Raw genomic sequence first — 27,919 nt, 5'->3', positions numbered from 1 at the left:
TCTGATTTCAGATTTGGAATCAGCATCATGCCTAATTTAGCTGTTCTTCTTCAAGTAGTAAAACATTTTTTCCCTAGTGTTATTACTTTATCTGGATAAAATCATGCTTTTCTCCTGAAAACACATCCATTGTTGACCATTGTTAACGACATATTTTCAGCATTATATCATTTATGGCCGGAACATAGATTGGCTATGGATTTTCACTATGAACTGTAACATTTTCAAAGAGAAGATGGTCCTCTCTATGTGATAGTTTTGGTCAAAGAGCAGGATTTCATTTTGACAATGATCCACAGTAGGCCTATTGCTCTAAGTGACCACTGCCCTTCTGAAGGAGTGGTCTAGCATGTCTAATCTGAACCCACTCCAGCATTTATGAGACACAAGTTGGATAAATGTCACAGTAGAGCTGAAGAACATCCCAGCAAAGGTCTGTGCAACACCTGTGAACTCAATGCTCAACAGGATGAACTGTAATAATGAGATAATCACTGTCATGACAAGTGTTACCACAAAACTCATTTATACGTTTTTGTTTACGCAAATAAATCACAGAATGTTGACTCTATTCAACTTGATGCCATTGCCTCGAATGCAGTTGCTGCAAAAGTTACAGTGAATAATGATAATAATAATAATAATAATAATAATAATACATTTTATTTATAAGCGCCTTTCAAGACACCCAAGGACACTGTACAACAAGATAAAACAAACAATCCATAAAATACAAAGACATAAACATATTAAAACAAATAATTACTATATATAGAAATTAAGTTGTAGAATGGAGAGTCGAGCTTATGGGGGGTAGGCTATTCTGAAAAGGTGAGTTTTGAGTCTGGATTTGAAATCACTTTTAAAGTGCAAAGGGGGTATTCATTTTGGTGAGTGACTGTGCAGTGGTCACACAAATAAGACATTTTTGAGACTTTGAGGGTTCTTATTTCATGCCAGTGGCTTGGTGCCATTAAGAGAAATCACTGCAAAATACTGCTGTGATCATTACAGCTCATGCAACAGAGAGAAAAAGGTATTGCAAAATGCCTTTCAAATCACTCTTTACTGGGTCGTCTTGTGCTTGCCTGCTCCAGTACATTATTATCTCTGGGCACTGCTCTCTTTGGCTGGAGACACATTATTGAAGTGCATAATGTTCCACTAGAGGGAATGGTCTGGTTGAATAAACTGATCAATGGCAAGTAGGAGACAGAGATGAATTTTGGCCCCTCTTATCTCTCCTCTCCCCTGGCTGTTACCAGACATCTTTACCGGTAGGTTAAAACACAAAATAGCCTACTCTTCTATTATGCCACATACTTTTTATACCAAATGTAAGAAAATTGTCTGATTGGCTTTAATTTTTAATTCTGTAACCATGCATCATCTGTAAAATGCATTAATGTCACGGCCTCAAAAGCACAAGCACACAATGGAAGGAAACTAATAGACAAAAGGGATGAAGGGTCGAGGCTGGAAAGATGAAAATATGGCGGGAGAAGGAGGTGGGACTTGCAGGGTTATAGATGGTGTTTCCATCTGTGAACTCCACCTTATGCACGCTTGCAGGAAACCCCTTCCACTGGTTGCACACGGCACACAAGGCTACAAGGCTGCAGCACGACACACGAACGTAGCCTATGATGTAGGAGGATGATGACAGGAGAGAAGAGGAGGTGAGGGGGAGGGGGAGACAGCCAGTGAGCGTGCAGAGCAAGAGAGTGAGCGAGAGAGTGAGTGAGCGAGCAAGAGAGTGAGAGAGTGAGTGAGTGAGTGAACGAACGGGCGAACAAGCAAAGCACGCCAGAGGAAAAGGGCAGAGGGAGAGTGCGCAAGTGAAAGGGTGAGATAAGCACATTCAGCTTGCAGCATCTCAGGAGGCAGGCAGTCAGAGCTGAGGGGGGGAGCAGAAGCACCTCACCGAAGGGGGCGACACCACACCTCTCTCTCTTTCAGACACACATTCTCTCACGTCACACACACGTATTTGTGAGGAGGCGTGAGGCTCAGGAGGAGAACACCACATTCACACGCATTGTTTTGCTGGCTTAACTGCGCTTTGGAGAGCTGTCTCTAGAAGACTGGACCAGAGCTGGATCATCACTCCATATATTTTTGCATCCTTGCAGCTTTCATTCCTCCAGCAGAGAAGCAGCTCTGTCACCCGTGGCTTCATCATTTGGGCTGATTCTCTCTGTCATTCATCTAACCTCTCTCTGCTCCTCTAACCATCTTTTGCCTGTCTCTGCTTTCAAGCCCTTCAGCAAAGAAACCAACAGAGAGCCTTACAGAGTGACCAACCGGCTCCCTGAAAGACCAACCGCTCAACCGCAATCATGAACTTCCTTCGACGCCGCCTCTCTGACAGCAGCTTCATGTCCAACCTGCCCAATGGCTACATGACAGACCTCCAGAGGCCTGACCCACCTGCTCCTCCTCCCCCCACCGCCTCCTCCCCTTCCCAACAGGGTGCAGCCCCTGCCTCAGCGCCCGCACCTGCCCTATCTCCAACCAAAGCTCCAGCGCCAGCCCAGGTGCCCGCCAGCTCCCCTGCAGCTCAGGAGCGCCGTCCGAGCCAGCTCTCACAGCAGCAGCCTCAGCAATCCCAGACCTCCAGCAGCGGCTCCTCTGGCTTCTTCAGCTCCTTCAGCTCCATCACCAACGTGGTCAAACAGACGGCTGCATCTGCCGCCGGGTTTGTCGAGCAGTCAGCTCCCTCTCCTTCCCTCTCCAAGAAGTTTAAGATCCTCCTGATCATTGATGAACCTCAGCATGAGTGGTAAGTGCAAGGATGAAATCGACTGGCTGGATGTGTTTGCTGTTTTGAGTTCTGCTCTGGAACCAAACAGCATTTTGTTGTAATCTGAAGCTGACAGGGTATCCTCATTTATTGGCTGATCAAGGAGAATGTTTAGTTTTCTTTCTGACATTTAACAGGGTTGATGTTAATTCAGAAAAGCTCATTTGAGTCTGGATTGATTTTACGTGTGTTTCTCACTATTTAAGTGCATGCTGATCTCTGACTGAAGCTGCTCCAAAAATAGAAACAGCTCCTTTACTCCGAGCATACACGACAGCTTTTCTCTGGGGTTGCGATTCACACATTCCTCCACCCAACATTGTCACCTGTCTCTGTTTTTGTGTGTTAATTTCAGTCTTTCTGATGGTGTATGTTTGTGTTATTGTATGTATGTGTGTGTGTGTGTGTGTGTGTGTGTGTGTGTGTGTGTGTGTGTGTGTGTGTGTGTGTGTGAGAGAGAGCTTCGACAGTGTTTCCATTCCTTGACAGCACATTTTGGCAGGATATTATCCTTATGCTACTGGTTCAAACATCACACACTATCATGCAATACCATGTAGCCCTGAATAAAACATCGCCATCTACAAGTGAAATATGAGCCCTTGACTCTGTTTAAATGTTGCAATATGTTTCACTGGTTACTACACTAGAAAATCACATTTTAGGCCATCTAGGTTTTCTGTGTGAATGATGGATTTTCCACCCATTGATTACTGCCATTATAGTGCAGTTTGTCTTGTCAGTCTTATATGGATGGATGACAGTAAGTAATGGTTGAATTGGGCCCTTTTGACCTTTACAGTGTAATGTTCTCACATGTTGTGATACAGTATGGTGGTTAAACATCCCAAGAAAATGTTTGTGGTGGTAATCAGGACAGGTTCACCACAAATAGTAAGAGGGTAGATTGTTCTGTCACAGCATTTTCTCCACATATTGATCAGTGTCAGTATTTCATAAATACACTTTGGTAATGATGCTAATTGGAAGAGTATCCTGGTAACAGCTGATGCTTGGTAAGAAAAAAATTTTTATCTGCTAAAGTGTAAGTATTAACAGGGGGAAAATGGCAGATTTTCAAACAGAATTTAAATTTTAAAAAAGAAGCAAACTTTTCCCTTTTTTTTGCAGTTTTGGGTAGATCTGTGGATTTAATGGGTGCACTTTAACGTGATTGTAGCTGCATATTTACCCTATGAAACAGTGGGGATTTCAGAATTTATGAGGTACATTGGATGCATCCTTCATTCCCAATGCAGCAACAGAAGGAGAAACAGTGCTTTGACCCCAAAATGTAGTAGACTCACAGCAGGGATTCTTCTTAATGACTCCCTCACTACAATCATTTACCTGCCCTGTATATGGAGTTACCTCCCTAAACAGATGATGTTATGTCATGGGTGTTTATTTCCTGTATGTGATAGACTGTTTCATCATCCCATGTCAACTAAATTTGTTGTTTTTGACATTGACGTTACCATGATCCTGTTCTGATAATCCCCCAGAGCTTACAGAAAGTTTAAAAATATACACATTCATTGCAAGCTCACAATGTTCCATCAATGAAGAAAGTAGCTTTAACATGAAAAAAACCTACAACAAGGCACAATGTTTGTCCAGTTATGAGTCTGAGCAGTTTGTATGCTTGAAAACATTCCAAAATGGTATGAAAAAAACTAAATCCATTGTTTTTTTTTAGTGAATCTTTGGCATATTATTGTACTGAAACATGCCCCAGAGCCCCATCTAGATATTGCTACAGTGTTTCTGCTGGTAAATCCTAGCCACCACACCATACATTTGATACAAAAAAAATCAATAATAGGCCTACACATTAGGCTATGCATATTAAAGTCTTGAGTTTAAAATTTTAAGGCTTTACAAGATGGAACAGTGGTTGCAGTGATGGCGTCTTCCATGTTTATCAGTTGGTTCTGCTGCCTGTCACTACTGGATCAACTGCCCATTTGTGCATGCTCAACGGTAACTCTACTTGGACAAACTGCACGAAATACATTGCCAGAGACATTCAGAGTTGTTCTGTGCTGCAGATGACTATGTCATTGAGTGTATCGTGACTCAGTAATTTCCCTGCCACCTAAAGGGGAGGCAAGGGGTATTGTTTTTGGTTTGGTTTGGGTTGTTTGTTTGTTTGTTTGCTTGTTTGTTTGTTTTTAACACTCTAGCAGCAAAACTATTGGTTGAATTCATACCAAATTGGGTTTATTGATTGCCAGTGACCCAGAGTAGATCTCATTACATTTTGGAAAAAGTAGGTCAAAGTTTCAATTTTTTATGAATTTTGTAAATTTTTTTTTTTTCCCATTTTCTCATAATGGGTGAAACTTCACGTCTGTAGCAGCAAAACTATTAGTTGAATTCATATCAAATTGGGTTTATAGATTGCCAGTGGCCCAGAATAGAGGTGGCTACATTTTGGGAAAAGTAGGTCAAAGCTCCAATTTTTTATGAATTTTCTAAATCTTTTTTTCCTCCCATTTACTTATAATGGATGAAATTACAAATGTCTATAAAAACATCAATTTTGTTTCAGTTTACTTCAAACTTGGCACATATATGGAGGTAATTCATATGCTGACATCAGCACATGCATAGACATGATGACATCGGCTGGATCGATACCAAAATAAGCTACAATATGTATGAAGGGTGGGGTTTATTGTGCCTGGCACCACTTGTTAATACTATTTTCGTTATTAAATGTTATTAAATTATTAATTGCTGTTGCAAGTTGTAGTTATTTTCTTTCCTTAAAGAAGATGACACACCGCTACACCAAGAGATCAATTCCATGAGAAACACTGTTCTACCAGAGACTTGTTAACTGAAAGATCTTAGTGTCTGCATAATGTAAGAACTGAAGGATAACTTTACCTGCCACTAACTGCACTGTCACTCCTTCTATTTTGGCACATTTTGTCTTTGAAAGTATATCTCAATTCCATTATACTTATCTATAGCTGTAGTACTGTCTGCTGTGTACTATTGATTTATTATGTCTTGGGTTACAGATGGAGCTCAAAAAGAACTGAATAGTTTTCACTGTTGACAGCAGCGGTGGATATTGTTCCATTATAATCAGCACAGGATTATGTCTGCACATATGTTCACTCATATACTATACGCATGATGAGTGTTGAGTAGTCACCGTACCGACTGAATGAGACTAGCTGCTCTGTGTTATAGTAATCCTGTATCTGTAGCTGTGGGGTCTTTGGTGGACTGTTATTGGGTGGCTGCCAGTCACGATGCGGCTGAATGTGAGACAGACTCAATTCATAAAAGGCAGATTTGAAGGGAGTCCAACTTGCTCAACATCTGTCACGACAGCACACTTGACTCACCTTATTTTTAGATACAACACTGTATTCTTGTTAAGATACTGCTGCGTTGCTGGTATGTATTAGCTGCATATGTTGTCTGTGTGATTTGTGGTTGCAAATCACACATGTTGATAGTTATATGATAGTGAGTGAGACTGCTATGTAGTGTTGTTTTTGTCAGCCTGTTTTAATTTTAGTTTTAGTGTAGTCTTTTTGCCAAATTCTCATTTCAGTCTTTATTAGTTTGTCACGTTTATAGTTTTTCCTCTAGTCAAGTTTTAGTCGACTAAAACTCTGAGTACTGTAGTCGTATTTTAGTCAGAATAATACATGATTATTTTCATCTAGTTTTAGTTGATGAAAACTGATGACATTTTAGTCTTATTTTAACCAATGAAAATTGTATTTAGTCTCTTTTTCGTCATGCAGATCTTATTATAATATTATTTAATCTGGTCAATATGGTCTTGACAAAACCAAAATTTTCTTTTAGTTAAACTTATTTTAGTTCAAACAAGGTTATCTTATCATCTTTATGGACTCAAAAATATATGCTGTCAGTTACCATATCTGTAGGAATATTCATGAGGGCAAGTCTATATTTATTTCTTTATTTACTGCATATTTCTGTCCAAACCTGAACCATACCTGACAAAGTTGCATCCGAACCCAGCCCGACCTGTCGGGTCCTGTCTGGTTCGGTTTGGGCACAGTACTGTACCGTGTGTACCCAGACTAGGAGGAGGTCTTTTTTGGAACCTGGACGTTTGGAGCATGAGACGGAAGGCGAACCATCCAGACTTCAGGTGCGAACCGGAGGAGGTGAACCGCCTGGGTGCAAAACGTCTTGTAACCTGGAGACCTCACAATTTTACGGCACATCTGCAGTAATGCAACTAAAGATTATTACATCAGTTCATCTCATCTCGTTAACGAAAATGAAGAGACATTTTATCACAGTTTTTGTTTTGTAAACTACATTTAGTCTTGTTTTTATTAGTCAACAATATTGCATTACACATTTAATTATGGTTATTGTCACATGACCACCATTTTCATTACATCTTGTCTCGTTTTTGTCACACGATAAAGGTTCTTTGACAAAGACATTTTGTCATAATTTTCGTTGACGGAAGCAACACTACTGCTATGTGAAATTGTAATTAGGGATGCACCAATACCACTTTTTTCCAGACTGAGTACAAGTAGAAGTACTTACATTTGAGTACTTGCCAATACCGAGATCTGATACAAGTACCTAATAATCCCATTCCAATTCTTATTTCATTTTGTAAATGCGCTTTATTGTCGTTGTCATTAGTCTGACTGGAACAAAGTGCTGCTACTGGCATTTAATGTGTTGGAATGAGCATTTCTCAATTAATCCACCAGGGGGCGCCGCTCTTAATTAACCATACTGGCAAATACCATGAAGAAAAGTAAAGTTTTTTGAGAAGAAGAGGAAGAAAGTCAATAATAACAAACATGGAGATGACAGAGGTAACACTACTGTGGATACTAATGTTGCAGCGTTTTCGCTGGTAAGGTTTAAAAGCAAAGCTTCAGCAGGTAGAGAAAAGAGAAATGAGCGATAAATTTCGTTTTCACTTCCGCTGGCGGCAGTCTGCACTTCTCTGTACCCCCATAGTATTATAAGTAGGACGGAAACCGGCCCAGCCCTGGGTAGTTGTCATAAATATGTCAGTAGTTTTTCTCTAACTCACACAGTCGCTCTTTGAACAGATCCTCTACCTCCATGGTTCCCGGTGGTATTCTCCGTCTGGGTACGCATCCGCCAGCGCCTGGAAAAGGGATGGAATGTACGCAGAGACAGAACACTCCATCCGTATCCGTCTGTGTCTTTAACGTTACTTGCAGTCAGCATTACTTTTATCACCATCATTTATTTTAAAAAATCTCCACACTCTTCACACATTACTTCACCGCCGCATACCTGCTGCACTGAACTGTGAATGTCACGCGGCTGTAAGTGGTATTGGTGCAGTTGTATCGGATTACTTTTATGAGTACAAGTGCACACACTGAGTATCAGAGCTGATGCCCGATACTGTATCGGAATCAGTGCATCCCTAATTGTAACACAGTTTTATATTATTTAAAGCCATTAATATCTGGGTGCTCTGAAAAATTTTGGGAAACTGGTGATCCTCAAGGTTAGGGAATGTACCACATCTGCTCTCATTAATATAATAAGTCATTCTAATGTTATGCGCAGCAATGAATTTGTAGTTCTACCATTTTTCTGGTAACAATCCCTCATCTTGAGAGTTGGTCATAAATATTAATGTTTATTCTTTAGGTGGGATGCTTGCAGACTGCACCTCCCTTAAAGCATCTGGGGGACAGAGAGCCATTCAGCTAAATGTTATTGATTTTCCACTCAGCAGAGAGCGAGACTTCAGGCTGACTGTAACATAACTTAGAAGACAGAAAATCACACTTGAAGTTTTCCATCTATAATAAATCAATGTCATTCACTATAAAAAATCTGCTAAGTAATGAATTTTCAGAAACAATCATTCTTGTCGCCTCTGTCCACTAGATGTGGGGATGAAATTTGTCTCCACTAGCTGTGACACCACGGTTATCTATACGCACATTCATACCCACAGTGTGAACATTTCTGGATTAACTGCACCAGCATGAATTCAGCCTCCATCCTGCAATTCAATGTTTTGTTCCCGCAGTAATTATATTTAATGACACAGAGTACAAGGGACACTAGTAGAAGGTTTTATCTAACACTTATGCAGAGAGTTTGACTTAAAAATATAATTTCATATTTCAGTCTCAAAGCTCATTTGTCAGTGAGATGTTTCCACCAATCTCTACCTCAGCCTTAATTGTAAAATGAGTGTCATGGAAGAATTTAACACAAACTGGACGGAATTCACACCCATGAAAATTAATTACAAGAAAGTCTGATGATCAGATTGATGGACTGGCTAAAAAGAGTAGACATGCTAATAGTTTTTGTCACATGTACCTGTCAATTACAATTATCTAAGATTAAATGTCTTAATATTCAGTGAGCACGTCTTTTTTTTTTCCTCAGTTGTAGCTTAATTCTACTCTCACTTCAGCTTAATGCCACTTTTTCCTTCAGAACACCTACTGTATTTCAAATTATTTTGGGAAACCTGCACATCTGTTAAGACGTATGAACATGTGCTAAGTGCTAGAAGGTGTTAAAACGTCTATGCCTTTTTCTAAATACCGGTTGAATGAACATCCACATTACTCTCACTCTGAAAACTCCCAAATATTGACATGGTTTTTATGATGGCTTTCTTTCACTGGGGACCGCGGTGGGAGCCCAGCAATAAAACTGCAAGATGCAAGACTGAACGAATCGCAGGCTGCTTAAAATATGAGCGTCTAAGAATGTGTATGTGTTTCAGTAGCGAATGTTCAGACTTTATGTAACTGACCCAAACACACTGAAACGAGTAAAGGGAAGAGATGACGTCCTCCAGGGCCTTTGAAGGTGATTTCTGCACAGAGGGGAGGATTAAGGCAAAGAAGGAGAAGATCTGGAAGTCTCCCTTCATATATCCTGCATGTATCCCCCTCTCCTTTGGGTTTTTGTCTGTGCCTTCCCTCCTGCCTTGCTCTGCTTTCATAATGGCAATCCCTCTGTGTGACTCCAGAGAAAGTGCTCTAGGTTCATGATGTGATGAAGTAATAAGAAGAGACATGGTGATTCAGCAGTTTCAGCCCAGAGGCCACATCTGCTCTCCTTCCTTTGCTCTCTGTTTCCTGTTTTGCTCTCCTTTTTTTTTGTCTCTGTTTCTTTATTGAACATGTCCTCTTCACCTGTACTGCATAAGCATCCATCTCTCTTGACTCTTGACTTTGTAATACGACTCAAATTCATATTTTCATTTTAATTTAACTGTGAGTTGACACACACTTTTCATGATAACTGCTGGTTTCTGTCACTCACTTGCCCTGCAGTTCAAACATGAACTTTAACTGACTGGTATTTGAAATTAAGTCATTAGTCAAATAGCAGTATTTGCCTTGCAGTTGCTTTATAGAAGTGGTGGCAATTTAATCAGTTGTTCTCATCACATCAGTACTGGGAACTTATCAACAAATCAGAAATAAAAAAAAAAAACACGTAAAAAACATCATAGGCTTCATGCTGTTTTTATGTTTTGTGACATGAGTGGAGGGTACAAAAGGCTACATGAATATAACACCACTGACTGAGATTGATTGTGAAAGGAGCAGCAGGTTAATTGCCACTCCAAATCATCATTAGCGGAACCTCTAAATGAATGTAAACAAGCATCTCAAGTTTGTATTTGTGTCTGATTGCATGGATTAAAGGAAAAAAAACATTCTATTTCTGTCCTTTGGTAGAGATGGGAGTGTGAGCAGGTGGGGAGGTGGAGCCTTTTGCCTCTCCATCCACACATACACATGTTAACATACAAACATCTGCATTTCCTGCTTCCTGTATGTGTTTTCTGTCACCTAATTATTCACAAAAGGAGAGTTTTCCAACTGAATTCAGCATTTCTTCTATTATATAACATTCATCGTGGGTCGTGTTTACTATACATCAGCGCTTTTTTGGGCAAAACCAGATAATTTAGTCATCTGCTACAAACCTGCATGCTGCTGTACACACTATAGGCAGCAAAATGTTCAGTTCTTTTCAGTGAACAAACAAGATTTCAGCTGCTGTAGGTTGAACTTCATGTCAGTGATAAAGAATTATCAGTGACACTGTGGGTTGCAGCTGCACGTCGCTTTGCGAACCCACAACTGAGAGCTGACCTTATTGCAGCAGGTGGCAGCGTCATGTTGACTTTATGGGGCTTTGTGTTTGACCTCCTGATGTTTGGAAATAGTGGCACGAGTTAGAAGTGTTGAAAATACCAAACAAAGAAGCATAGTTTCATTGAGTGTTTGTTTTTTTAGTAATCAATCGATCAGTCAATACTGAAAATAAAAATGTCACACAAATGAAATGCTGTAAATATAGTCATATTGAAAGTGGATTAGTAGTAGTTTAGGATATTTTAATTATTTTCTGGCCTTTTCTCTGCCTTTATTTGCATGTAGGACGGTGGGAAATTATATGTGTTATATGTTACCAGCAACTCACTGTATTTGTGCTCTTGTGGTTTAGACCCTAATCATTCTGGATCCTTTGAAATGTTTATGATTTCTTCCTATTTTTGCCTCAGTTACTGAGACATGAAGTAAAATGGAAGTATTTGGACTTTATATGTTGTAGATTTTGTTGGGGGTGAGTCATGTGGTGTTTCAGTGTTTATATTCTGTGATGATTTACTATAATAATAATAGTAATAATACATTTTATTTATAGGCGCCTTTCTTGGCACTCAAGGACACTGTACAGTAAAACAGTAAAACAGGAGAGTTTAAAACAAGCAATATAACTATAACTCTAGGGGTGTAAGAAAATATCGGTTCTGCAATATATCACGGTATTTCATTTCACAATATTGTATCGATATTAAAAAGTACTGTATCGATATTTTGAGGTATTTATTCAAATGCAGATATCGTGGAAGTTCATTTTTGATTTTTTTGTTTTTCTTTTTTGTTTATATTTTATTTATTGTTATTTAACACTGTTTTATTAAATAATGCCAGTTCCTTTGTTGAGATTGCACAAAAATAATGTTCTGATGTTAGTTCTGAACTGAATAGAATATGAACAGTTGAACAGGATCTTAAACTGTAATGTCTGTAAAACATAATTTCAGTTTGAACACAGGAACATTTTGTGATATAACATTCGATCCTGTTGTGATCAAATAAGAATGTGTTTAGTATTTGTGCAGATTTCTGGTGTAATTCAGTTCTTCAAGGAAATAATCGTTAAAAAAAAAAGAAACAAACAAAAGATTGCCTTTTTAACAGTATTATGATATATTGTGATATATCGTATCGTGACAGCCCTAAACAGCACTGTCTAATCCTAACACTAATTTGTTTCTTCCCATTTGTCATAACAGGACTCAGGGTTGCATGATTTGGTGAAGTAACGCTGCTGGGGTTATTGACAGCAATACTGCGATTTTTGAGTGGGACTTTCTTGCTTGGTTGCCATGAAAAATGTATAGATCACCAAGTATGAATTGTGTATTAGCATTAAAAACAAGAATAACTTTGTTTTTTATGGTATCGTTCTCTTCTCAGTGTCACTAAATCAAAATTATTATACAGTAAGAGATCATTTATAGCAATAAGAGGTTGGTTTATTTAATTTTTTTTTTTCCTTTTCTGTGATTAAGTCACCTTAACTCTTTCATGCACGAATTATGAGAACCTTAAAAAAAATTTTCCTGAGTGTTTTTATTCCTCTTTAGGCATGAAAAAAACAATGTGGTTGAAAATTTTCTTCTGAAAAATAAATTTGAAAAAATAAATAAACTAAAAAATAATTAAAAAAAAAAAAAAAATTTAAAAAACACAAAAAAAAATAATAATGAAAAAAAAAAAAATCTTATGAACCTATTTTTCATGAAGTTGTAAAAATGTCCACTCAGCTGGACACCACACGTTTAATTTTTGTCGCACAGAAACATGTATTTACTGATAAATTGTGTGAAAGCTATGGGGAGGGCTTGTGATTCTTGGGGTTTATCTACATAATGTTAGCAATTCATGTCAGAAAAGATATGTAGTGTCTTAAAACTTTAATAAAGATATGTATAGGAAAAAAAAAAACCCTGAAAAGAACAACAAAATCCATAAATATACAAGAGAACAGCTGTAGAATAGCTGTCCACTGTAGTGACCAGTATGCATGAAAGGGTTAAATCCTTTTAAGTCTGGATCTTTAAATCGCAGTCTGTTCTGGTTATGGATGTGAACTTACTGATACTGCAATTACTACTACAGTTCGGTTAATTGCACTGCCTAGAATCACAGTCACGCGGTCAATTAGTAGTAATATTGACACTTAAATTCCCCCTGTTGTCAGTTAATAGACAGTGTAATAAACAATATATGGATCACTCAAAGGTGATGATAAATATTGATCACTTGAATTAATTAGATAGTTTAATGGGCACTTTTGGTAATGAAAAACAACATTTTATCATTTAATTTAGTTGAAGACATTTTTATTTCTGTACCGTTCTGAAGAGCAGTGCATCACTAAACAACTACCAATGCTGTTTAAGTCGTTGTTATTATGCGTTAAACTCAAATATATACACTGTAGGGTCAACAATGTCAAAATGCTGCTTCATTATGTAGCTGAATGTTGTGCAGTTGCTGATACTCTAATGGAATTATAGTGCTGGTGTCTCTGTGAGGAATATCTGGCTTGTGCTTGCTCCCAGGAGACCGGGCTATTAGTGAATGCAGATTTAGGGCACTGGCTAAATCAATACTGAATGACTAATAACCAGCAAGAAGAGCTTTTATTCCTAAGGCCTGTGAGGACCAAAGCCAATTACACTTATGTCACCATGGAAAGCCTTCAGCCTTTAGCTAATTTAAATACAGCATCTCCTGTGTCTGCTGTTGTATTTATGCATAGTATATATGTAGGTATATTTGGTTTTATGTTCAACTTTTGATTTAATCCGTGGCAGATATGTTATGGTAATAATTAAATGAGCGTGGCGCTGACTGCCTGTGATGTCTCCATAAATTTACACCTCGACAGCCTAGGGGGCTTTATTCCAAAAAACATCATTTATCAAGGAAGCCACAGGAAGTATGAATTAAAACTTGGACAACTTGTGCCAAACAAATATATAACAGGAAATGAAGTGAATTAAGATGTTTAATTAAAATAGACTCCTCGTACCCAACTGAAATAACATCACTCTCTTCTTTTTAAATGTGCTTTAAAATGAATTGTAATCTAAATATACGTCTACATAACCCAGTTTACATTTTAATTGGGCATGATGGCATTGTAATTTTCTGTTTTCTGGGATACCATTCTGTACTCAGAGTGGAAACTGAATATGTTGTGGAAGTGCCACACTTTAAAAGGCATTCTGTTGATATTAGTAATCACTAATAAAGTAACAATCGAATTTCCTTTGATAATAAGGGCATCAGGTTTAAGGTCAATGGCCCAGCTCATATGAAAAATATTGCAGTTTTCAGATTTAATTTTTACTCACTCTGACCTTTACTCTGATTGTAGGGCATGCATATTGTGCCGGCAGACCTCTTCATTCCTCTTGTATTAAATAGCCTCTTCACTGGGATGAGGAGGCACTGACATGGACGTGGAACAGCTGTAATAGTACAGCAGCTCTTTGCATCCAATCTGCAGTTCAATTAAAGAAACATGCATGTAAATTATTGTAAAACATCAGCTTTGTTGACCAAGATAAACTAATGGAATGAAGTAGTCTTTCACTCGTGGAGTCATATATCTGCATGGCACTGACTCCAACAATGACCTTTATTTTCTGCTGTTTTTGATAAACAAAAGGGCACCTGGGATTACCTGTTTGCACAATAACAAAACTAAAACACAGAAGACTATTGATTACATATATAGTATCACTGATTGTATTTGTGTTGAGCGTTCCTCTGAGTCCTCTGCAGTGTTCAGAGATAAACTTGTTACTATGCATGAGGCATGCGTGATACCTTAGAGGGCCATAAACGAGACCAATCACAACCTCTGTCTACTGTTGCTATGGCAACAGATAATCCTGTTCAATAATGGTGAAAAATTGTAGTTGTTGAAAAGAGGCATCAATGTTACTTTACTATAAAGAACGGTTTGAAGCGAACATTTAGATTTTCTGGATGAGTTGCATAGATAATTGGAACAACTTTGGCATTTACACAGAAACATATTAGATGCCTCATTTCACCCTTGTCTGTCATCAATGTAATATTCAGATAGAGCTGTTCGAGACTTGTTTTTGTTGGACTAATACAGGTAACAATTACATGGTGTTGATAAACCTCGGAAAACACTTCCTTTTTTCTATAATCACCATATGCAGTTTAAAGTCTTTCCGGACCAGTGGATGCCTTGTGACTGTGACCACTGTGACACACACCTCACAGCTGAGTCCACACGAGCTCTGATGGGTTCCTTGTTGATTTTGCTGAAATGACTAATGTCAGAATATGAAGTCACACAGTGATGCATGTTGGCACAAACTGGAGATGTTTGTTTTTTATGCTATAACTGTCAGTAAATTATTTTTTACTGCCATTCTTTTGCTGGAAATCAAGAGGGAATGACTTGTTTGAACCAAATCAGGACTCTAGTGTTTGTTCTGTGGAGCAAAACACTCACTCCAAAAAGAAAAAAAATATTTCAGATGATGAAATGGCTAGTAGAGAGAAGTTCAGCAGCAGAGATGTGTATGACAAATATCCAGTATATTGATTTTGGATCTCAGTTTTTTAAAGGGGTCATATTTTGCTAAACCCACTTTTATTAGTCTTTGGTTCATTTATTTGTGTATTTGGGGACCCTAATAGTTCAAAAAGTTTGAATTTGAACCCTCCAGGTGCTGCAAAGCTAGCTTTGTATTCATTTTGGCAAAAATCAAGTGGATTTCTACAACCCGTTTTAATTCCTTCTTAATTTGTTACGTCTATAACTAGTTACGTCACGACATTTGCATATATAAGGTCAAGACTTCTGACAAACTTTTCGCAAAGTATGCCATAATTATTTGTCAGCAGCAGTGATTGTAGTTCTTACTGAAAATATGTCCAAACTTCGAGCCGATTACCTAAAATGTTCAGTTGTTTGTTGAACGGGACAGAGCAACACAGCCAACAAACTGGAGGGGGTGGGGCATGAAGTGGCTCATTTGCATTTAAAGGGCCAGCGCTCAAAACAACCTTTCTGGTGTCATTACTCAGAAACAGGATTGAAGATGGACCTGTGGAGCTTAAATAATGAAGAATTCAGACCCAAGCATAGCATTTACAGTTTATATAGACCACAGGGAAATGTTTTAAAATGCATAATTCCATTTACAAAAGCAAAATATACTCCTTTAAGAGATTTAATAATAACCACCATGTGATACCATTTGAAGTTCCAAAAAAATTCATAAATGTGCCTACACTTGAGATCATTTTGTCAAATTTGTACCAAATACCCCTTAGGAGCAGTGGAGGAGATGGTGAGGTACACATACTCTGTTTCTTGATCACTGTGTGTTATGTAACAGGATAACAGATTTATGTGTGAATGAGAGAGAAGCACATACAGAGGAAAATAAACCATTTTGACACTTACTGTGGTATCACCAGTAGATGAACAGGAATGATTATGTAAAAACAAATATTTAACACAGTTCATCTATTCACAACATACACAGCACAGCCAGTAACCAACCATTCTGTTGGAAATACCACATGCTTCATTTATATAGTTGATATGCTAGAACAGTTCTATCAGTTACACTGTGAGCCCTTGTTGAAGATAGAGCCACTGAGCTGAGAATGAGAGCTGAGTCATTAATCCAACCTCAACCCAATGTAAAAATTCAAGTAGAATCTGGAAGACAAAAATACAACCCATGTTGTTGAAATAACTCTGGACAAATTGTCTTTTTCACAGTCCGTCATTCTGTGGTTGGCAGTTGGGCAAGAATAGAAGTCCAAGATTTTGGGGAAAAAAGGACAGTAGATGCATGTGCCGTGTACTTTTGATTATTTATAATTTCTCACTGGAAGAAGTAAAATAAAACTAACAACCAGAAGATCTGCAACTCAGTCCCTTAAATCCCCTTAAGTCTTACACACTGGACCTCTAGGTTTGTCCTCAGTTTTAGACATTTATCTGACATATAATGTATCATAATGGGCAAAAAATAGAGGCCTCACAATTAAGACAATGTACTTCAAATCCTTGTTATCGATGTGTCATTTTTATCATAGTGAAGCAATACTTCATGATCATTGGCCCAACAAGGGACATGTGGGACCATGTCTTTGTTATCACAGACGGGGTCATGACCAGTAGCTATTTGCAGACATGCCAGAAAAGGTGACGAACTAACATAGCACATGTTGTAGATTTTTCAGTTCTAACATGAATTATTCCCATTGTCAAAATTCTACTCATCTCTGATCAGAACATTCACTCTATCTTTGTCCCAGTTACTATGGAAACATACTAATTACATTGTTTTGCATTGTAGAGGCTGGTGCAAGATATGCGCAGCATTATTTAATCATTAGCATACGGTTCCATCTAACTAAAACTACTCATCGTGTCCTTCACTGTCCCCAGAGGAATAACAAGTAAATGTATTTGAACATTTCCCTGCTTTCATGATAGCTGACCACTTAGTAGACCCCTCAACATTTTGAGTTTTAATATGAGGTGGTTTAAATGACTTACTGTACCTTGACTTAATGTACCTTGTGTCTTGCTTTTGCACAGTTAAGCCATTAAATTGTTTTCTAACCGGACTGAAAGTACATGTAATTTGATCAGCTCAGGAGAAGTGCACTGCAAGGAGCTAACTCGATGAGGGATTTTCTGTTGGACCTGCTCTGACTCTGCTCAGCACTGCACAAACAGCACCAACCTAAAGGCATATAAGCCTGCTGTATGATTTAAGCCTGGACTTAGGGCTCCCCAAATTCATTCAGAGACTGTGGATTCCCTCTGGCTGATTTTTTTAAGAGTCTTGTGTCAGCTGAAAATACCCCCTTTGTCTATGAGCTATAGAACAGTAGCTTCATCCTGCCTTTACTTGTCCTCCATTAAACGAAGGCCAATGTGAAGCTCTTGTCAGTTTTGGATTCACCAGGGGATGTGAGATATCTGACAAGTAGAGGAAGTAAGAAAAATGGAGGAAAAAAAGGAGTCATATTGTGGAACAGTTTTAATGACGCTCATCAAAGATAGCAAAAGCGAAAGGGCAGGAAGGAGGTGGAGAGAAAATGAGCCCAGTGGACAGGAAAATGGTCAATATCTGTATCCCATCCATAATCATTTGCTACTTATGCTTATAACAAGAAGGTGGATCAAATTGGGCTCTAAGGCTTTTCTTTCCCTGTGGCTGTAACTATCTCTTAGTGTACATGCCTCACTCCCTGTCTTGTTTTCTCTGGGTGTCTCAGTTCAATCCATATAATGAGAGGCTCCAATCCATCAAAGTATAAGACAGGCCTAAAGCCAGACTGAGACACTGGCTTTTGTATCTCAGACTGCTGGTGCTAGGTGTTTTCCACACATTGGAAGTGAGATTTTATTTTATAGCAAGTGGATGGACATAAAAGAAGCCATTTAATTTGCCTAGAATGTCTCATTTATCTCTCAGTAGCCACTTTTACACAGAGATCCTAGAAAAAAGGTGAGATGGCGATCCCACCTTTTTTCCACCATTGACCGATTTACACATTCAAGCCAAAGGAGTAACAGAGGTGAGACAGGCTGGACTTTTACAAAGTGGACCTGTGTTCCAGAATCAAAGAGGCAATGACACAGTGTATAGAGTGACGAATAACTTGCGCCTTGGAAAGCATAGCGGGGTTGCTAACCTCTCCAGAGTCTTTCACCGTTCCACAAATGTTAGCATGGATAGAGTCCTCCGCACAAAGTGACAACAGCTCACGGATCTCGCCGTCTCCACAGTTCGACATCTTTCTGGTCATGTTTATATGTTTGTTTACTGTACATGGCCCGCTCTAATTTTTGAATCCCCCTGGTACGTGGGTCGCACACGCAATACGTTATACCTTGGTTGCAGAACGAGGTGTGTTCCTTTTACACAGCATTCCGGAATTATGATTCCACCTTTATCACGGCTGTTACTACCTCCAGAGGTGTTTCAAAGCTGCAATAAAAGTGGGACCAAATGATCCACCATTTCGTTTACACAGACATCATTCTTGAATAAAGAAGAACAGAAGTGCAGTGTAAAAGGGGCTAGTAACTGTCATGAGGGGTTGAATAAGATCTTTTTTCACCTAGTGTTTTTGCAAACTGTCATTTCCTGCCTTAAAACATGGTGAAAAAGGGCTCAGAATGAGACAGATGCAGCACTGTCCTGATCATGTGTTGCATGCAAAAGGTTGGCTCCATAATGAAACCCATGCCCAAGTATCTTGAAGTTGTGCTTCTGCTGACAGGTGCTAAGGATTGTCTCTGAGTGTCTCCAAAAAGCCCTGACCTCCATAGACTTACACTGAACTTGTGGGACTCATTCCAGTCTTATTTGTTTTCTTTAGACTCTTTAATAAGTAAACTGAAGGTCCATCTTTCAGACTATACAGCAGTTCTGAGTACCCCCCCCCCCCCCCCCCTTCGCACCATGTGCATGTGCAACCACAATGTAAATATGTAAATAATATTTAACTTTAATTCATTCATTCATTCATTATCTGAACCCGCTTTATCCTCACTAGGGTCATGGGGGTCGCTAGGAGCCTATCCCAGCTACTTACGGGCGAAGGCGGGGTACACCCAGGACATTTCGCCAGTTCATCGCAGGGCTGAACATGATTACTTTACTTTACATGATTGATTGGTTGATTGATTGACTTTAATTCTAATTCTATATTTATATAAATATTTATATAAATACAAAATTTCTTATTTTTCTCTTTATATTTCATTTTTCACTCGTTTGTGGTTTGTCTTCCCCACTGTGGGATAAATAAAATCTGATCTCATCTTATCTTATTTTGTCTTTAAACTATTCTATTTTCTGTTTCTCAAGCTGAAACTCTGACGCCCGCTGTGTCGGTCTTTGACTGACAGATCTGTATGGCAGCTTGTCTGCTGAGTCAGACTTTTGGAGTTTCAGTGTAATTAATAAAACATATTCTTTTTTCTGACAGCCATCTCCAGTGTTGTTGTGGTTAGTAGGTTACACTAACAAAACTTTAAAATGCTTCCACCCCTGTAGTCCAGATACGGTGGCCTCTGGCTCTAAAATGCGTGCATGACCAAATCACAAACTACTATTTTCAGTACTGCAATTCAGAAACTAATTAGTGATGTCAAAGTTCCTGCATTCACCAGTTACATACAGTCTATGATATCATACCTTTAAACAGTTGAGGCTTTTTACAAGTAGCATATTTTAGGAGGTCTAGTAATGTTATACAGTTTCAATGTTACATAACAGAATCAGAGAATATAAATCAAAGTTACTGTGACTGAGCACATTGGGGTTTAGAAAGAAAGCAATGTTTACTGGATGGCTTGAAGAGAAAAAAGGGATTGGTGTAGTGAACCCCACAAGAACACTTAAAAACCTCTACACCAGGAAAGTGATTGTGCTATTACATGAAAATTACAGCAGCACCACAACACTATTGTAGTACAGCTAATTGTATAAATGCTGGATGTGCATGAGTAAAACACTCGTTAGAAAATAGTATTTTTTTGTGAAGATCCAGCTAAGAGTTTTTAATCTCAGCACAGGAAATACCCTTTTATGTTGTCAGAGGACACAAATCAAAGAGGTTATGTCAATGATAAGCTAACAAAAATAATTCTGTGAAACTTACTTTACATGATTGATTTGGCTGACTGATTGATTTTCCATATGAATCAGCGTCACATTGTGTATGTTTGTAATAGTGTTGATTTGGAGAGTGAGGAGAGAGCTGCAAAAGGAAGGTGTGCACTTCCCCCTCACCCTCAGCTCCTGCAGCTTTAAATAGTGAGGTAATACATGGGCTATTGGTGGAACCCTAATATTAATCAGATAAAGTGTTTCATGAAAGATGAAGTGGTTTTGATAATGAGATAGTGCTGACCTTGGTTCCGCTCTTAAGCTACATGAACTGAACATGAAGCACTTCACAACTGCTTGACTATAGAGGTACACAGTGCAGGTGTTGCTGCTGTTTTCACCATTAGTTCTGCGCTGTTACCGCTTGTATTTGCTGTAATAGCCAAACTGCTATGTTATAAAGATTTTACCTTAATGTGACTAGACAGTGCTTCTCTAACATGAAAAGAAAATGTGTTTTTTCAAGTGACCATACAATAGTACTGCGGCACTGAATAGACCAAGTGGAAACTGAAGAAGGTTGATCTTGCTTTCACTATAAATTCAGTCAGACCTGATCCACCCGCCAGCCTTTTATGTTTAGCGATATCTCACATCCAGTTTAAATACTCTGAGGTTTCAAACAGCTCAGATGACCATGTGCTATAAGGTACAGAGGTAAAATGTAGCAGCAAATACAGTAGTCTACTCAGACATTTACACTTGTAAGGATAATTTTACTCACTTGGAATCTTTTTATTCGTTAACATCTTATCATAGCTGTCACTGATTGCATACCTACCCCCATCCCAAATCAACCTTTTTATGTCTTAGCATCATGTCGTAGCAGAAAGTATCACATGAAGTTCTTCATTTCATTGTCAAAGCTCAAGTTTTCTGTATTTGACATCTTTTGATAATGTTCAAAGCATAAGCAAAACAGAAAATACACAAAAACCATAATGAATAGCCAAAAAAGAAACAAAACAAAACCCAAAACACAACTGAACTGAGAACATCACAGAAATGAGTCAACAAAACTGATTTTATTTAACAGTCTTTGTTCTATAAAACAGACAGATATTTTTTCCTTTTCCAAAATGTCCAAATGTAAAATTCAAATTAGTCCTCAAAAAACACACAAAATTGCCTTCTTTCCCTCTTTCCACACTGCTTCATTTTTCAGCTTCATGTGTCTCTCACTTACATGTACATGAACACACTACATGGGGTGTGTATCTGGCTCAGTGATGCTCTGCAGTAGGTGTAAGCGTCAAACTGTCAATATGGACACACTACAAACTGCAGACATCAAGCTGGAGATCACGTTCATATTTGGTGTAAACAAACTACAGTTTGCACATACATCTACACATGTTCATACTCTGACTATGATGATGCATGATAATGCCTCAAATCTGCCTTCAGAAGAATTAGCCTATAGGGCACTTCGACTGTGTTTTTTCCAATTATTTTTAATAAAACTAATAATGTCTTGATTACACAAGGCAAAGTATTTTTTTTTGTAAACAGCATGAAATCTTCATTGATACAATAGTGTTTTTTTCTGCCTTCACTGGTTCCATCACATAAATGCCTTTGCTGGTTTTTATTTATTTTGCACATCTTCAGCAGGAGAATCAGTTTTTGCAAAGAACATCACAATTTTACTCATTTACTTTTTTTCTTTTTTTTCATTCATTAAACTAATTGACAGTCATTGTTGCTGTGTCATTGTGTGACTCACAGTTATTCAACATGTCAGAGGCCTTATAAATCAATGGTTAAGTAATTGACCTACTGTATGCAATAGCTAAGAGCGGATGTCACTACACCTCTAAAGGAATAATTACTGCTACACTGACAACATTAGGATGGAGTAAGAGATAAGCTAAAGCATTTTAAACCTAAAAACTAATTGTTGAAGCTGTTTCTGTTCTCTGTAGATAAATGTGTGGGTGTGTGCTTGTGTGTTTCCATATGTGCTATCCATATGCACTGTAGGTGTGGGCTCATGTGGGTGGGTTTGCAGTAACTGTCTGTGTGTGCCGTTATACTGAAAGCTTCCCGTTGCATATTATCACAGTGTGTGCGTACATAAATACGCACACACGCATTTCACACATCTCATGGGAAGTCACATGACATCTTCTCTGTAAGCAATTTTACAAAATGGCACGAGCCTCCCAACATTTAGCTGAGCATGTGTGTGCAAGTGTGCGTGCAGAGTGTGCAGCCTTTGAGTCGTGACCAGAAAATATCCTCCCTGCTGAGCTTGTCTCCAACACCCACATGGAGGGTTTACAGTGTGAGAGCGCGCTGCAGTGCATACCAAGCCGTGCATGCACTTTCTTGCCATATTGTCAGATGAGGTTGAAATAAAGGGCGTGAACAAGCTGATGATGAAGTAGAGGTTAACTCCCTCCAACACTATGGGAATCCTTTAAACACTGACTTCACATTGGTTGCACCCCAACTCTTCTGATTGGCCCCATCATCTGCTGCCTCTTCCTCACAGGTGGTGCAGCTGCTGAGGTGGTTTGGTATGCTGCAGTGGTACTGCTGTTTCTAAGAAACGCTCTGGTTTAACCTAAGCAGTCACCTCCAGGGATGTAAAATAAAGCCAAGACAGAAGTGCCAAAACCTGCAGCTCCTCAGATATCTACATGAGACTGATTCCAAAAACGAGTCAGTCCCTTCAGGTGGAAAAATGCTCAAATTGACTGCAAAAATAAACACGTTTACAGCCTGGGTTTGGTATTTATAGCTAATTTGCTTGTTCATAACCACAGTGTAAGGGGGATTTTTATATAACTCAACATATTGTGATTCAAGTGGTCAAAGCGGACGTAAGACCTCTGCATCTACTCTTTACCTTTATTTTCAGGCTGTAGAGGATATACCCCATAATAGTGACTTTGTATAATCATTGGTGTTTCCCGACATGTAGGGGGTTAAATAGATGATTGACAACTGTAATTACCAATCGCTGCTCAGATTCTATCAGACGTGACATGATGTCAGGTTCATCTATAACCACTTTTACACAGAGATCCTGGAAAAAAAAGGTGAGATGGTGATCCCACCTTTTTTCCACCACTGACCGATTTCCACAGCCAAGCCAATGGAGTAACAGAGGTGAGACAGGCTGGACTTTCACACACAATACGTCATCAAAATTCACACTTTGGTTGCGGAACGAGAGGTGTTCCATTTACATAGCATTCCGGAATCACGATTCCACCTTTATCACAGCTCTGTTACTACCTCCAGAGGCGTTACAAAGCTGTGACAGAAGTGGGACCAAATGATCCCACCATTTTTGTTTACACAGACGTCGTTCTGGAATAAAGGTGAAATATTTCCAGAACAGAAGTGCTGTGTAAAAGGGGCTTATGTGTACATTCAGTCTCTTGATTGTAAGGAAAGGAAGCTGCAGAGAGTTATGCATTTTTCTGAGATTTTTTTTTTTTTACCCATATTTTCCCTCTGATTTTGGCTTGTGCAGCTTTAAATTATATTAAGGCTTAAAGTTTTGCACAGTCAATGTTGTGGATGATTTGAGTGACAGTCAGGTGTCTTGTGGGCTTTGTTTAACAGGTCACTGCTTACTGTGGAGGACTTTAGGAGCTTCTGCTTATTAAATAAAGCATGTATTCCCCAACAGACAGCTCTACTGAAGTAATGAATTACACTAATAAGACCATCTTAGGATCTGATACGCAAATGTTTCATGAAGTAGTGGTACACAATACTGCCTTTTAGCGTAACTTTGCTTCATTTAGCATAATGGAAGCATTAACTACATTTACTAATATCAGCTAGTCTGATAGTTGGACCAAATTGTGCTAGTTAGGCTGTTTATACATTATTCGGAAGAGCAATTCTGTTATCAAATACATCTGTATGTTAATAAATGTCATGCAGTTGGAATTACTCTCTGGTGTTTAACGTAACTGCTTTAGTTATCAGTGGGTACAGTTACATGATGTTTTTTAAATCCGATTTATTTTTCCAGAAGAAATTAATTCGGAACTAAAGTATTTTCTCTTCTGTTTACATGGAAATGTTAAATTCGAATAAAAGTTTACATGAGGTATTAATGAGGTAGATAAGTGAGCAAAAGGGTTTGCGCTGCAGTGCTCACGTTGCCTTGTTCTCACAGCCCTTCTGTTAGCTTAGCTTAGCATAGTCACTGCATTCCCATGGTCACGCTTAGCCAGTTTTTTAAAGGTGATTTGTAGTCTTTTGTAAATGATTTTCTGAAATCCGATTCTCCCATAATTATTTCTTTAGATCCGCGACTTACTGCACTCATACAATCTTGGGACTGTTGTGTTGACGGAAGTTGGAAAATCTTTTTGTTGGAAGGGATGCATGTGCTAAATTAGCTTTGTTTTACCGTTTTAGCTTTGCATTAGTTTTTATTTCCCAAGATTTCACGACGGCAGTAAGTCACATCGCCATGATTTGAGCCTCAATTTGTGATCATATTGACCCCACCGGACTAAAGGAATGATTAGAGAGAACTGAATTTCACAAAATCACTCATAAAATACTCGAAATCACCTATAAAAGCCTGGCTACGTCTGACCATAGGAATGAAGCGATTATGCTAAGCTAGGCTAAGCTAAGCTAACGGAAGGGCTGCGAGAACAAGGCATTCGGTGCACTGCAGTGCGAACTGATTTGCCCACTTATCAAACTCGTAAGTGCATGACAAATGAATTAATAAAAAACAAGTGGTGAACTATTCCTTCAGGGTTTTAGAGGCTGGTAGATCCCACCAGAATAGCCCACTGGAACGCTTTGGGTTGACTAGAGTGCATTGCATATTCTTCCGCCATCGCAGAATGTGTGCGTCATTGCGATGGGACGACAACAAGCATGTGCAGAATGGAAGGAATAAAGTCCAAACGGAATAAAAGGTTTACATGTCTGAGGAATAATTTAGTTTGGAATTAAAAGTGGATTAAACCAGCAACTTTATTCAGGTTTAAATTTAATCCGAACTATTCTTTTTCAGCTGGAATAAGCTGTTTACATGGGCATCTTAAATAGGATCTAACGTTTAATCAGATTAAACCAGGAATAAAAGTTGTCATGTAAACGCACGGAGTGTGGTTGATGTTTTCCATAAGATAGTAATGTTAGTTTTGTGAATGTTTATGGTTTCACCTCCTTCCTCAGCTTTGCCCTTTTACCCATGAGCGCTTCAGGATCAGTGTTCCAAAATCAGTGCTTCAAAATTGCATTTTGCAAACCGGTGGCTCCAGTTTTTATTCCCTTTTTATATATGGTTAACGACTGAATCCTCTGGTGTGTAAGAACAAACAATTCATCATGAACTAGACTGGGATGAAGTGCTTCTCAGGGTTAGCCCAAGGTGCAATAGGATGAAAGATCTTTTTTCACTTCACCGACTGTTGGCCACAGAACAAGTGTGTCTTATATATCATCTCTGCAATCTGCTTCTGTCTCAATCCAGCTTGGTTCTTTTTCCTTTTTCTTTTAGCTCAAAATGTATTCTGTTTCTCAAATTTAACAACTGCTGTGTTATCCCAAGTCTTACCTATCCTTATATCCATATTCTATAGAAAAAAATAGAGTTTATTCTACATTATTTCTTGTAAACTGCTGGGCTGTGCAGGTTTTCCTTAAAATTTAGATCCTGAAGGAGGAAAAGTAGGAAAGATTATTGCCTGGTTAAGAGTATGTAGACCTGAAAAAAACAACTGCACACACCTACTTCAGTCCTTCAGCTGCAAAAAATTGTTAGTGCCAAAAAAAAACCCAAAACAAAACAAAAAAAGAAAACAGTGAGTAGAAAATCCTGCCATCCTAGGTTTCTTGGTTTACTTATTTAGGTGTAATTCAAATAAAACAGCTAAAGGTGTGATTTTTGACACAACTATATTTTTAGTGGACAGTGTGTAATTTGGATTGGCCTGACATGAATATAATTCCCTCCTTGCTATCTTTAGATCACTTCTCTAAATTGATGAACATCCCTCGAGAAAAAGAAAGAAGATAAAAACTCTTCTTTTTTGGACAACATTGGCTCAGAGCTATGACTAACACAGAATATTCAGCCTTATCTTGTGTCTAATAAATATGCAAGAAAAAGAATTACATTTCAGGTATTAGGGGGAAATGAGAATTACTGAGAACAGAATTGGTAGGCGTTATGGTAACCAGCGTACAAAGACCAGGAATACAGAAAAACAAATGTGACAAGAACAAGACCAGATTAGACTTCACCCTTTTTGTGAGTGATGTCACCAGATGTTAGAGAAATGGGAGTCAATGGTAAGAGGAAGTGAAAGTGGGATGAAAACAAACATGTTTTTATTTTCCGACGCAAGATGGAGGATTGGTTTTGGAAATTGAGGTGGTTGAAGGAGACATTTAGAGGCAGTGACGATGGGCTGTGACAGGAGAGTAAGATGATACCATTAAAAAGGGAAGACAGAGGACAGGAGATGCTGAAAAGGCAGCAAATACAGACAAAAAAGGGCTCCGGAGGACGCAAAGGATACATGAATGGGAGAGAGTGTGTGTGCATGGAGGAGATAGAGGTTTAAAGAGAGAGACAGGTCAGTGCTGAATGGTAACTGGAGAGATTTGCGACACGTGTCTCCGTGGTCCGACCGAGCACCATGGCACATGACCGCCTGAGGGGCTGCTGCACTCAGCCATGTCATGGCTCAACGACCACACACACACACACACACACACACACACACACATAACACACACATATACACAGCAAGAGAGACTGGCAGGAGGGTGAGAGGGTGAAAAAAAAGTGGAGGACAACAGGGAGAGGTTATTAGACAGAGGAAACGGAGATTGAGGTGTGGATAGATGTCAAGTGAAGGAGTAAGATAAGGCGGGGGAGGGCGTGCAGCCAGTGAAAGTGAAAATGTCAACGTGTATTGTTGAGACATCTTCAGATTCTAATACTGGCATCCAAATGGAGCAGGAAAATCATAAGAGAAAATATATTTGTGCTCCTGTAAGATACGCAGCTGTGTGTCATGAGGACAGGTCAGTGTGAATATCCTAATAAGTTAAAGCTCAATGGCTTAGTCATAAGAATACTGCAGCTCCTTTTATGTAGCTGCCTCACAGTCTCAGAGGGGCTGCTTTTCCTTGTGGTCTGTCAGCCTACGAAGGTTCAACTTGCATTATCTCACAAGCTTATACCCACAAAGCCTGAAGGAGACCGCAGGGGTTTAAAGAATATTAGCTTAGTCTAGATCAACCCAAAGTTACTGCTGTACAAAGGCCTT

At 38.8% G+C, this 27,919-nt stretch overlaps 1 protein-coding gene across 1 annotated transcript in view; it reads left to right on the top strand.

Moving 5' to 3' along the window:
- Positions 1 to 1,769: 1,769 nt before the first annotated feature.
- syn2b (synapsin IIb) overlaps positions 1,770 to 27,919 on the top strand; it is a 92,635-nt gene continuing 66,485 nt past the window's right edge. Inside the window, exon 1 of the mRNA XM_030134144.1 lies at positions 1,770 to 2,782. Coding sequence (XP_029990004.1) covers positions 2,340 to 2,782 — 443 coding nt within the window. The 5' untranslated portion in view covers positions 1,770 to 2,339. The remainder of the gene's footprint in view (positions 2,783 to 27,919) is intronic.

This window comes from Sphaeramia orbicularis, chromosome 5 (assembly GCF_902148855.1).
Source record: "Sphaeramia orbicularis chromosome 5, fSphaOr1.1, whole genome shotgun sequence".
In the NCBI taxonomy this organism is placed as follows: domain Eukaryota; kingdom Metazoa; phylum Chordata; class Actinopteri; order Kurtiformes; family Apogonidae; genus Sphaeramia; species Sphaeramia orbicularis.
This window is presented reverse-complemented; position numbering and strand designations above follow the sequence as displayed.